The sequence below is a fragment of the Rutidosis leptorrhynchoides genome, chromosome 3 (genome assembly GCF_046630445.1).
Source record: "Rutidosis leptorrhynchoides isolate AG116_Rl617_1_P2 chromosome 3, CSIRO_AGI_Rlap_v1, whole genome shotgun sequence".
Lineage (NCBI taxonomy): Eukaryota > Viridiplantae > Streptophyta > Magnoliopsida > Asterales > Asteraceae > Rutidosis > Rutidosis leptorrhynchoides.
The window spans coordinates 363,433,254-363,445,943 of NC_092335.1; the positions used below are offsets into that span (position 1 = coordinate 363,433,254).

Genomic DNA, 12,690 nt, shown 5'->3' on the forward strand with positions numbered 1-12,690 from the left:
ACATACCCTTATTATTAGAATTATAATTAAAATTAAAATTAAAATATAAATTATAAATATAAATATATCGTATGAATGAGAGAAGAGAAAGATGGATTAGGGATACATAAAATGATCGAATGCAATGCCTTTTATAGGCGAATTATGAATTGAAATTTTCATTTATGACCCCTGAACTATGCTCAATTAACAACTTTTTATTATTTAATATTATGAATTATTATGAATTATTTAAATATTATATTTTATTCTTGTGCATAGTTGACTCGTAATTTTTACACCGTTGCGTCGAGCGTTGAGAGTTGACTCATGTCCCGGTTCCGGATTTTCGAACGTCCTTTCGTACAATTTTATATCGTGTACTTTGCGTTTTGTAACTTGTACTCTTGTCATTTTTAGACGTTCTTCATCAATAATTTGAACCTTTTTAATTGTATCTTGTACTTTTTAGCTTTTTGGACCTTTTTGTCTTCAAATCGTCGTTTTCGCCTTTTGTCTTCGCACTTATTTAAAATAAACGAATATTACTTGAAAATGGAACAATTGCAACTAAAATCTTGTCTTTCTTGGGGGATAATGCTATGAAATATATGTTCCTTTTTAGCCTTATTATGTATCCAGAGGTGACGTCGACGGTGATGGCCACCGATAATAACGGTGGTGTAACGATAGTGGTGGCCTGGTACAAAAGCGGTGGCAGGTGGCGGTGTCAGGTGACTGGTGGCTGGTGGCAACTGATGGTAGTAGAGTGGTGTTGGTAGGAGATATGGTTGTGGTCGCTTAAAAGTAATTAGTAAAAAAGATGAAGTAAAAGGACAAAATTGACCATAATATCTGGAGGTGTTAAATGACGAAAATATCCATTTAGTAATAAAATAGTACTGTGAATAGTAAATTTCTATTATCTATTGATATATATGTAATTTAATTTTAATTAATATATTTAATTTAATATCAAAATTAAATATTAATAAATTAATTATATTTAATCTACAAATAATACTCCTTCCATCCAATCTTGATAGTTCAGTAATTTTTTTTTTGGCTATCCCAAATTCATAGTCCACTTCATAAATACATAAGATTAATAAGGTAGATTCCTTTATGTCTTTAACTTTTGCTTATATATGACAAAAAAAATAAGTAAAACGTAAGTAATAAAACTGTAAGTAAAAAAAAAAAGGAGAATAATAAGGTAGATTTCCTTTATGTCTTTAACTTTTCTTTTAACTTTTCAATTTTACCCCTTATTTTTTACATATCATTTTGTCGTACATGTATAAAGTAGGGGTACAAAAGAACCTTATTACATTATTTTTTCTTATATATGAAAGTGGAAAATTAATTTGTGATATTAAAAACAAATAATGGAGAATATATACGGAGTAGTATTCTAATAATTACTAACTTAAATAATAATAACTTATATTAAAAAAGAAAGAGAAACTGAAAGTCACGCCTTTCACACCACCACCTTCTCAAAACGACGAAGTATTGAGCTCCTTCTCTCACAATGATATTATGACAGTGACAGCTGCGACTACCTTTTTTAGAGTGAGAAACTTCACACACAATTATCATTTTTTAGAGAGTGTTTGTTGTTAAAAAGCACATTGTACGGAAAGCTAGGGCACTAAAGTTTGAAATTGGTATTTTTATTACGCATATGAACATATGATTGATTCAATGTACATATAAATAACATTTGTATTTGTGACTACTGCTAGTGCTGCTACTGGTTTACAGAACCGTGTCTTTTAATTACTGGTACATTCCTTAATCTCAGTTATTAATTAGCGAGCAAACATCGGGATTTGTTAATTTTTTTTTTTTTTTAATAATTTTGTTTTGAGTAATCGTTTAATTTAATTTAATCTAATCTAATGGAACAGTAATTTTTCCATTTTTAGTAATTTTGCTCGTCTCAATGCTTATCCTGTTAATACCTAAAGTTTTTGTTTTAAATTTTGTAAATGAAAAAACACAAGTTAAAATTCTACACTTTTTTTTTATCAGCGCCGATCATCAGCTTAAAGAGGTAACAAACATTTTTTAAAATGAAAATTGGTGTTTATTTATGTAGATTTTTAATTAATTTTGTTTTTAAATTAGTAAGCTTTGATTCTTCACTTTTAGGTTAGCTTTATACTTGCTAGCATGAGATGAACGATTTGTATACTCAGACGCTCTTCTTTTGCTTGAATTTTTTTTATCGTTTCAGCTGATTGAAAAGTTGTGAGATTTTATTTTATTTTTTAATTTTTTTTTTTTTTTTTTTTGAAATTCTTTATATCAATAATTGAAATTGAAATTGAAACTTGCATATTGTTAATGTGAGGAAACCCGAAAAAACAGTACATTTTCTCCAAATTGTTATAAATGTAAAAGAAAAAATAATTTGTGATTGATGAATATTTGTACAAGTTGTTCTTTGTTTCAAAGCAAGGTTTTTTTTTTCCTTTTCATTTATAATTTATACTAGAACCAGAACTAGAATGATTTTATATATTTATGATTTATGGCTTGCTATGAAAGTGATAAAAAAGCAAAGTTTTTTGGTGAAGCCACTATAGAATTTTTTTTACATTTATTGTAAACTAGCTTTTGGATGATACATGTGACTTCTATGGTTGCTTTGTTAATTTTTAGGGAATTAAAAAATGTTAAAGGACATGTGTTTATGAATCTTTCTTGAGCCCAATGACTTAGTCTTGTTGGTTTCTAACCAGCTTTTCAAGCCATTTCTTTCTCACCAATCTTTATTCACCACTAACAGACTAAAGTCTCATTTTTTTAATATATTCTGGTACTTCAATTCAACCTCTGATTGAAGTTTTGGAATTTATTAAAGTTTTTAACTTGCAAACAAAAGCAAAGCTTAGTTGAACAAATTAGTCTTATTAAGCTGCATAACTTGTTTCTTTAGTTTGTAAAGAAGCTGACAGTTTTAGCAACTACTAAACAAGTACAGTTTCAAATACCTTGATTGTTTTTTGTGACATTTTTTTTTTTAATTGCCTTCCATGCAGTTTATTGTGATCTTTCTGCAAGTTTCAGTCTTTTATTTCTACTGTTTTCATATTTCTTGAACTTGAGGATTATACATGAATTATTACTCTGTTACCAATTCTGTCTGTAACATATCTGAAATGTGTTACAAAACTGCCTATTGATGTAGTAATTTAAGATACTTTTTATTGCTAATATGATTGTTGTGCATAACATGATTGTTCGTTATTAATTCACATATCACTCGTTTTAGTTACAAAAGCATCCATGATCCTTTACTTATTGTATCTTCTATTCTTGTTTGCAGGATTTGTGTTTTATGGTTACAGTGTACAATGACAAAGTCAAAGTCAAGATTTAAAGCTTTCCATGTGTTCGTCCTACTACTCCTATGTTTCGCACGCCTGTGTTACTCAAACGACACATCATCGCTGATTACTCTCAGAAACTCGCTTCTTCAAAGAAAAGATATCATATCAACCTGGTTTGGGTCAAAATTACCACCATGTAACTGGACTGGCATCACGTGTAACAGCTTCGCAGTTCACCAAATATCTCTACCCTGCACATCATCACCCTTAAGTCTTCCATTCCCAAAAATTCTAAAAGAATTCAGATCTTTAAAGCATCTCAATTTAACCCATTGTAACTTTAACGGCGAGATTTATTCAGACTTTTGGAATTTAACAAACTTAGAGACACTGGATTTAAGTGATAACTCGTTATCAGGTGTAATTCCTTCCACAATTTCAAACCTAAAAAAACTCCAAGTCCTCGTTCTCGATAGCAATCGCTTTTCGGGATCTTTACCACCTAAAATCGGTCAGCTCGGTCAACTGACCGAACTCTCGGTTCGTTCAAATTCATTTTCGGGCAGGCTTCCGTATGAACTCGGAAACTTGCAGTTGTTACAATCGCTCGATCTCAGTCAAAATTTCTTCTCTGGAAAATTACCTTCCAGTTTAGGTAATCTATCCAATCTGTTATACTTTGATGCTAGTCATAATACGTTTACGGGACCCGTTTTTCCAGAAATCGGGAATTTGAAATCGCTTTTGACTCTTGATCTTTCTGCAAACTCCTTCACTGGACCTCTACCGCAAACAATCGGGTATCTTACAAATGTTACGCTTCTCAACCTCCAGAATTGCAAGTTTACAGGAACCATCCCTGATCAGATCACAAACATGATTAGCTTAACCACACTGAACATAGCACAAAACGAATTCGAATCCGAATTACCTTCTACCTTCGGTCACCTCGTAAACCTAGTTTACTTTCTTGCAAACAGTGCAGGACTAAACGGGCCGATTCCCGAAACAATCGGTAACTGCAAAAAGTTAAGAATAGTTAATCTTTCGTTCAACACGTTATCCGGCCTGTTACCCGATTCTCTTGCAAAGCTCGAATCGATCAACTCGTTCGTTCTCAACTCGAACCAGTTATCCGGCCCGTTACCACATTGGCTTTCAAACTGGAAACGGGTCGAAACAATTACGTTGTCGAAGAACTTATTTACTGGCCCGTTACCACCACTTAACGTGCCGTCCTTAACGTTTATCGATTTCAGTTCCAACATGCTTTCGGGTGAGTTATCAGCCGAAATTTGTGAAGAAAACGCACTCGGGATGTTGTGGTTATCTGATAACGAGTTCAACGGGACTATAGACAACACGTTTAAAAACTGCTCATTACTAACGGATTTGGTGTTATCGGGAAACCAACTTTCGGGTGAATTACCTGCTTATTTGGGTGACCTGCAACTCATTACGTTGGAGTTATCGAAGAATCGATTAACTGGAACGATTCCTACTCAGATTTGGAATTCGAAAACGTTAATGGAGATATCGCTTAGCGAAAACTTACTTCAAGGCCGAATACCAGATGAAATTGCAATGGCTAAAATGCTTCAAAGGCTGCAACTGGATAACAATCTGTTTACAGGAAATATCCCTAAATCGATCGGTCAACTTCGAAATCTGACCAATTTGTCACTGTTTGGTAATAAGTTAACCGGTAAGATTCCATTAGAGCTTTTCAACTGCAAGAATCTGGTTTCGTTGGACCTCGGATCCAACAATCTTACGGGTCAAATACCAAGATCCATATCCGAGTTGAAATTTCTCGACAACCTGGTTCTGTCCAACAACCAACTATCTGGTCCTATACCAAATGAGATCTGTTCGGGTTTTCAAAAGGTCCCGTTACCAGATTCTGAGTTTGTACAGCATTACGGTATGCTTGATCTGTCTAACAACGGGTTTTCGGGACCCATTCCGAATTCGATCAAGAATTGCATCATCGTTACGCAGCTAATACTATCCAAAAACCAACTTGATGGACCAATTCCTTATGAGATATCAAGATTATCCAACTTAGCATCACTCGATCTTTCGTTTAATCGTCTTACTGGGCCAGTTCATCCTCAATTCTTCTCAATGAATAATCTTCAAGGTTTGATGCTTCAACATAACCAGCTAAGCGGTTCAATCCCTGACGATTTTGGTTCGTTAATGCAAAGTTTAGTTAAACTTGATTTATCAAGTAACCATTTCAACGGTTGTTTGCCCTCATCTATATTCAGTATCAACAGTCTACAATACCTTGATGTTAGCATGAATTCGTTTTCCGGTCAACTCTCGTTTGACCTTAGCAGCACAACCTCTCTTTTTTCGCTAAACGCCAGTAGTAACCTTTTTTCTGGGTCTCTTGACCCTTCCGTTTCAAATCTAACTGCTATTTCCATTTTGGATGTTCACAACAACACCATCAATGGCAGTTTACCGAATTTCTCCTACCTTGATACGTTGACTTATCTTGACCTTTCCCGAAACGACTTTCGGGATTTGTTCCCTTGTAGTATATGCGACATCGAAGGTTTATTGTTCTTCAGTTATAACGATAACAGGTTCAGCAGCCAGGTTCCTGGATCTTGCATTAAACCGAATTCATGCTTCCCGAATCTTCCATATCCTTCGAAACATGAATACACACGACGAACGCATACTTTAACTCATACTTCTCTTTTGGGGATTTCGCTTGGTGCTTCGCTCGTTTTTGTGTTCTTGATCATTGCTTTTATGAGACAAAGGATGTTGAAAAATGACGCCATGATACTCGATAGAGGAAAAGGAACGATTTTTAAGGAAACTGAGACGAATTCCAAATATGGTCTTTTAAGAAAAAGACCGAAAGAACAACTAAGCATTAATATCGCAACTTTTGAGCAATCTTTGTTAAGGTTACGACCCGAGGATATATTATCTGCTACAGAAAACTTCAGCAAGACGTATATAATAGGCGATGGTGGTTTTGGTACGGTTTATAAAGCGTTGTTACCCAAGGGTCAAACAATCGCGGTCAAAAGGCTCCATGGTGATCGAACGCACGGAGAACGCGAATTCTTGGCTGAAATGGAAACAATTGGAAAAGTCAAACATGAAAACCTGGTGCCGTTGATGGGATACTGTGTGTTTTCGGATGAGCGGTTTTTGATTTACGAATATATGGAAAACGGAAGTCTTGATGTTTGGTTAAGAAACCGTGCAGATGCAGTTGAAGCCTTAGATTGGCCGACCCGTTTTAAAATCTGTCTTGGTTCAGCTAGAGGGCTAGCGTTTTTACACCATGGTTTCGTTCCCCATATTATTCACCGAGATATCAAATCAAGCAATATCTTGTTAGACAGCAAGTTTGAGCCTCGGGTGTCTGATTTTGGGCTGGCTCGAATAATCAGTGCGTGTGAAAGTCACGTTAGTACGTTGCTTGCAGGTATACCTTGTAAACGGGTTGGGTTAGGTCCATACCCGGACGGGTTTGAGTCGCGACGGGTCATGGGTCCAACGGGTCAGATTTTTTAAATAGGTAAAGCGGGTTGAGTCTAGATGGGTCGGGTTGGGTTTTCTCAATGTTTCTTAAACTCATAAAACAACTAGATAATTATATATTTTAAAACTCGTAAAGACCTGTTAGGACCCATTAAGGACCTGTTGTACATTGCATATATTTGTTGGGCTTCATATGGATCCAAATTGGACCCATTCTTTAACTTTTTTCAAGACCCAATTGGTTAAATACCACCCAATCTCAAATGTTGGGTATACTTGCAGGTACATTCGGATATATTCCTCCAGAATATGGTCAAAAAATGGTGGCAACAGCAAAAGGGGATGTTTATAGTTTCGGGGTGGTGATGTTAGAGCTGATAACTGGACGGGAACCAACGGGTCAACTGGATCTTGAAGGCGAGAATCTTGTTGGGTGGGTCCGATGGATGGTTGCTAATAAGAAGGAATCCGAAGTGTTAGACCCGTGTTTATTTGGTTCGTGGAAATGGAAGGATCAAATGTTGGGTGTACTTGCTATTGCACAAGCGTGCACGAATGACCAACCGAGAAAACGGCCTACGATGCTCGATGTTGTGAAACTACTTAAGGAGCTTAATACAAAATCTGGATTTGTGGGAGTTGATCAGCATAAGTAAATCACTTGTTTTGTTGATTTGGTGCAATAGGAGTCAACTAATTTGGTTAGATAGAAATGTTAACAAAAAAATGTGTAATGGTAGTATGGAACTAAATAACTTACGAGTGTGTTACCATTGTCATATTTGGTATTTGGAAACTAATGTAGCTATGATGTTTCCGTAATGATTTAAACATGAAACTGAAATAATTCTTTATCCATGATTTCTGTTATTGTGTGTTAAACTAAGATTAGGCAACCTGATTTGTATATTTTTTTTATGAGGCATGTTGCAAATTCATGTATTTGCATTTGTTTTGGGGAATGTTATGTTTGCAGTGTGCATAAGTGAAACAGAATGAACTAATGATATAATAGTTTGGTTAGTGGGCTCATTAAACTCATTTCATGATTACACCAAAAACAGTCATGACTCAGTATTGGTTGTAGGTCGTGTTTGTCTAGGGCTCGTTTGATAGTTTTTCACTGTATTTCGGATTTGTTATAATGTTATTAAAGTTTTTACGAAAAAACAAACAGTCATGACACAGTATCGGTTGTAGGTCGTGTTTGGCTAGGGCTCGTTTGAAAAATTTTCACTGTATCAGTTGTAATTCGGATTTGTTATAATGTTATTAAATTTTTTAGAGAAAAAAAAAAAACAGTCATGACTAGAGGCGATTCTAGTATATAACTTGTAGGGTCATCGGTCACGGGACACTACTAGTTTGAAATTTTTTATTAAAAAGTATTCTTCAAATTGTACAGGACACCAATAAAGTTAAATATAGGACCTCATATATTTTTAAAATTTATAGTTAAACAACCACTAAGTAGCATTTAAAAACTGGATAAAAATTCGGGACCACATTGAGTTTTGATTCTGAAATCGCCACTGGTCATGACTCAGTAAGTTGAGTTGTACGACCTAACCTAATGCGTACGATACACATAATGCTCAGCATGGAATTGAAAAACATTGTTTCTGATTACCGATAACCAACGAATGTAAAGCATGAAATGTCCCGTTCATAATAATTATAAACGTTTCATATTAATTGATTTCGTTGCGAGGTTTTAACCTCTATATGAGACGTTTTTCAAAGAATGCATTCGATTTTTGAAACAAACCATAACCTTTATATTTGCGATAAAGGTTTAAAATATTACGAAGATTATCAAATAATGATAATCTAAAATGTAGCGTTTTCACACGACCATTACATAATAGTTTACAATAATATTACACAACAACTTAAGTCTTCGAATGCAGTTTTTAAACAATATTGTTCAAGCATGCAGAATCCAATCATGTCTTTATTTAGCATGCAACAGCGGAAGCTCTTAATAATCACCTGAGAATAAACATGCTTTAAACATCAACAAAAATGTTGGTGAGCTATAGGTTTAACCTATATATCAAATTATATTAATAAACCACAATATTTCATTTTTCATAATTAACTGCAGGAACACTTATCTGCAAAAAAATATAATACAGGAACACTCATCTGTATAAAAATCATTCATATGAAGAATACCTGGTAACCGACATTAACAAATGCATATAGAATATCCCCAAATATACAGGTACATTCATCTGTATATAAAAATTGAAGTACTAAAGCATCCATAACCTGGATGGGGTTCGTTAGGCCCATAGATCTATCTTCAGGATTCGCGTCAATTAGTGGCGTTCACTAATTCTTAGGTTACCAAGCAAAAGGGTGATATTCAATAAGATAATTCAATCATAGAATGTAATTTTCAAGTACTTGTGTCTATTTTGTAAATCATTTATAAAACTGCATATATTCTCATCCCAAAAATATTCGATAGTAAAAATGGGACTATAACTCACTTTCACATATTATCACTTCATTGGAAAATAACAATTGGCCACTGGTCGATTCACAAACCTATAACAAATATATACATATATATCAAAGTATGATCGAAATATATTCACAATAAGTTTTATTATGTTTTAACTATTTAAGTTTGTTAAGTTAACAGTCCAACGTTCGTAGTCCACAATTAGTTGTCCATAGTTAGTAGTACAGAAATAAATCAATATATATTATCTCGAATCAATCCACGACCCAGTGTATACAAGTCTCAGACTCGATCACAACTCAAAGTATATATATTATTTTGGAATCAACCTCAACCCTGTATAGCTAACTCGAACATTACCGCATATAGAGTGTCTATGGTTGTTCCAAATAATATATATAGATGACGTCGATATGATATGTCAAAATATAGTATACGTGTCTATGGTCTATCAAGATTACATAATATATGTTATAATACATGTATAATACAATATAAGTTAGTTAGGATATGATTAGTATAGATTTTTGTCAATTCATCCCGTAGTCAAATTAACCATTTTTAACCAATTTTGTTTTACCCATAACTTCTTCGTTTTAAATCCGTTTTGCGTGAATCAACTTGCTATGGTTTCATATTGAACTATATTTTATGAAACTAAACAGAAAAAGTATAGGTTTATAGTCGGAAATACAGGTTACAAGTCATTTTTGTAGAGGTAGTCATTTCAGTCGAAAGAACGACGTTTTGATGACTATTTTGAAAAACATACTTCCACTTTGAGTTTAACCATGATTTTTGGATATAGTTTCATGTTCATAAGAAAACTTATTTTTCCATAAGAACAACTTTTAAATCAAAGTTTATCATAGTTTTTAATTATCTAACCCAAAACAGCCACCGGTTTCACTACGACGGTGTATGTTCGATTTTACGGTGTTCTTCGTGTTTTCAGGTTTTAAATAATTAAGTTAGCATATCATATAGATATAGAAAATGTATTTATTTGATTTTAAATGTCAAGTTAGAAGGATTAATTTTTTTTTTTGCGAACAAGTTTAGAATTAACTAAACTATGTTCTAGTGATTACAAGTTTAAATCTTCGAAAAAGATAGCTATATATATATGAATCGAATGATGTTATGAACATCATTACTACCTCAAGTTTAGTAGATAAACCTACTGGAAGTGACAAGAAATGATCTAGCTTTAAAGGATCTTGGATGGCTTGAAAGTTCTTGAAGTAGAATCATGACACGAAAACAAGTTCAAGTAAGATTTTTACTCGAATTAAGATAGTTTATAGTTATAGAAATTGAATCAAAGTTTGAATATGAGTATTACCTTGTATTAGAATGATAACCTACTGTAAGTAACAAGGGTTCCTTGAACTTAAATGATTACTTGGAATGGATTAGAAAGCTTGGAAGTAAACTTGCAAACTTGGAAGTGTTCTTGATTTTATGAAACTAGAACTTATAGAATTTATGAAGAACACTTAGAACTTGAAGATAGAACTTGAGAGAGATCAATTAGATGAAGAAAATTGAAGAATGAAAGTGTTTGTATGTGTTTTTGGTCGTGACTCATGGATTAGATATAAAGGATGTGTAAGTTTGTGTTCTTGTAAATAATTCATGAATGATTTATAATATTTTTTGTAATTTTGTGAGATATTTCATGCTAGTTGCCAAATGATGGTTCCCACATGTTTAAGTGACTCACAAGGGCTGCTAATAGCTGATCATTGGAGTGTATATACCAATAGTAAATACATTTAGAAGCTGGGTATTGTACGAGTACGAATACTGGTGCATACGAGTAGAATTGTTGATGAAAATGATTGAGAATGTAATTGTAAGCATTTTTGCTAAATAGAAGTACTTTGATATGTGTCTTGAAGTCTTTCAAAAGTGTACTAATACATCTTAATACACTACATGTATATACATTTAACTGAGTCGTTAAGTCATCGTTAGTCGTTACATGTAAGTGTTGTTTTGAAACCTTTAAGTTAACGATCCTGTTAAATGTAATTAATCCCATTGTTATTATATTTAATGAGATGTTAAATTGTTACATTATCATGATAACATGATGTACTAATATATCTTAATATGATATATAAATATTAAGACGTTATTACAACGATAATCGTTACGTATAGATATCGTTTTAAATTTCTTAAGTTAGTAGTCTTGTTTTATGCATAAGGTTCATTGTTAATATACATAATAAGATACTTTAATTATCATTTCATCATGTTAAACATATATATATATATATATATATATATATATATATATATATATATATATATATATATATATATATATATATATATGTTCATATATATAATATCATATCATATACAAGTTATAACGTTCGTGAATCTCTGGTCAACTTGGGTGTTCAATTGTCTACATGAAACTCATTTCAAATAATCAAGTCTTAACAAGTTTGATTGCTTAACATGTTGGAAATGTTTATTCATGTAAATATTAATCTCATATAATATATAATCATGGAAAAGTTTGGGTCACTACAGTACCTACCCGTTAAATAAATTTCGTCTCGAAATTTTAAGCGGTTGGAAGTGTTGACGCATCTTCTGGAAATAGGTGCGAGTATTTCAGCTTCATCTGATCTTCACGCTCCCAGGTGAACTCGGGTCCTCTACGAGCATTCCATCGAACCTTAACAATTGGTATCTTGTTTTGCTTAAGTCTTTTAACCTCACGATCCATTATTTCGACGGGTTCTTCAATGAATTGTAGTTATTCGTTAATTGTAATCTCGTCTAATGGAATGGTGAGATCTTTTTTAGCAAAACATTTCTTTAAATTTGATACATGGAAGGTGTTATGTACACCCACGAGTTGTTGAGGTAACTCAAGTCGGTAAGCTACTGGTCCAACACGATCAATAATCTTGAATGGCCCAATGTACCTTGGATTTAGTTTCCCCCGTTTACCAAATCGAACAACGCCTTTCCAAGGTGAATACTTAAGCATGACCATCTCTCCAATTTTAAATTCCATATATTTTCTCTTAATGTCCGCGTCGCTCTTTTGTCTATTTTGGGCGGTTTTCAACCGTTGTTGAATTTGAATGATTTTCTCAGTAGTTTCTTGGATTATCTCTGGACCCGTAATTTGTCTATCCCCCACCTCGCTCCAACAAATCAGAGACCTGCACTTTCTACCATAAAGTGCCTCAAACGGTGCCATCTCAATACTCGAGTGGTAACTGTTGTTGTAGGAAAACTCTGCTAACGGTAGATGTCGATCCCAACTGTTTCCAAAATCAATAACACATACTCGTAGCATGTCTTCAAGTGTCTGTACCGTCCTTTCACTCTGCCTATCAGTTTGTGGGTG

The 12,690-nt window shown here is 33.5% G+C and overlaps 1 protein-coding gene across 1 annotated transcript; it reads left to right on the forward strand.

Moving 5' to 3' along the window:
- Window positions 1–1,750: 1,750 nt before the first annotated feature.
- Window positions 1,751–7,591, forward strand: LOC139897589 (leucine-rich repeat receptor protein kinase MSP1-like). Its single transcript, XM_071880285.1, has 3 exons — window positions 1,751–1,767; window positions 3,317–6,780; window positions 7,119–7,591. Exons 2-3 carry the CDS (start codon window positions 3,345–3,347, stop codon window positions 7,490–7,492), a joined length of 3,810 nt encoding a protein of 1,269 aa, XP_071736386.1. The 5' UTR covers window positions 1,751–1,767; window positions 3,317–3,344; the 3' UTR covers window positions 7,493–7,591.
- Window positions 7,592–12,690: the final 5,099 nt, after the last annotated feature.

What these genes read in the sequence shown, in the direction of transcription:
- LOC139897589 (XM_071880285.1), top strand. Translation starts at nt 3,345, where the DNA reads ATGACAAAGTCAAAGTCAAGATTTAAAGCTTTCCATGTGTTCGTCCTA. An exon ending in CGTTAGTACGTTGCTTGCAG is followed by an intron (nt 6,781 to 7,118) that starts GTATACCTTGTA and finishes GTATACTTGCAG; the next exon opens with GTACATTCGGATATATTCCT.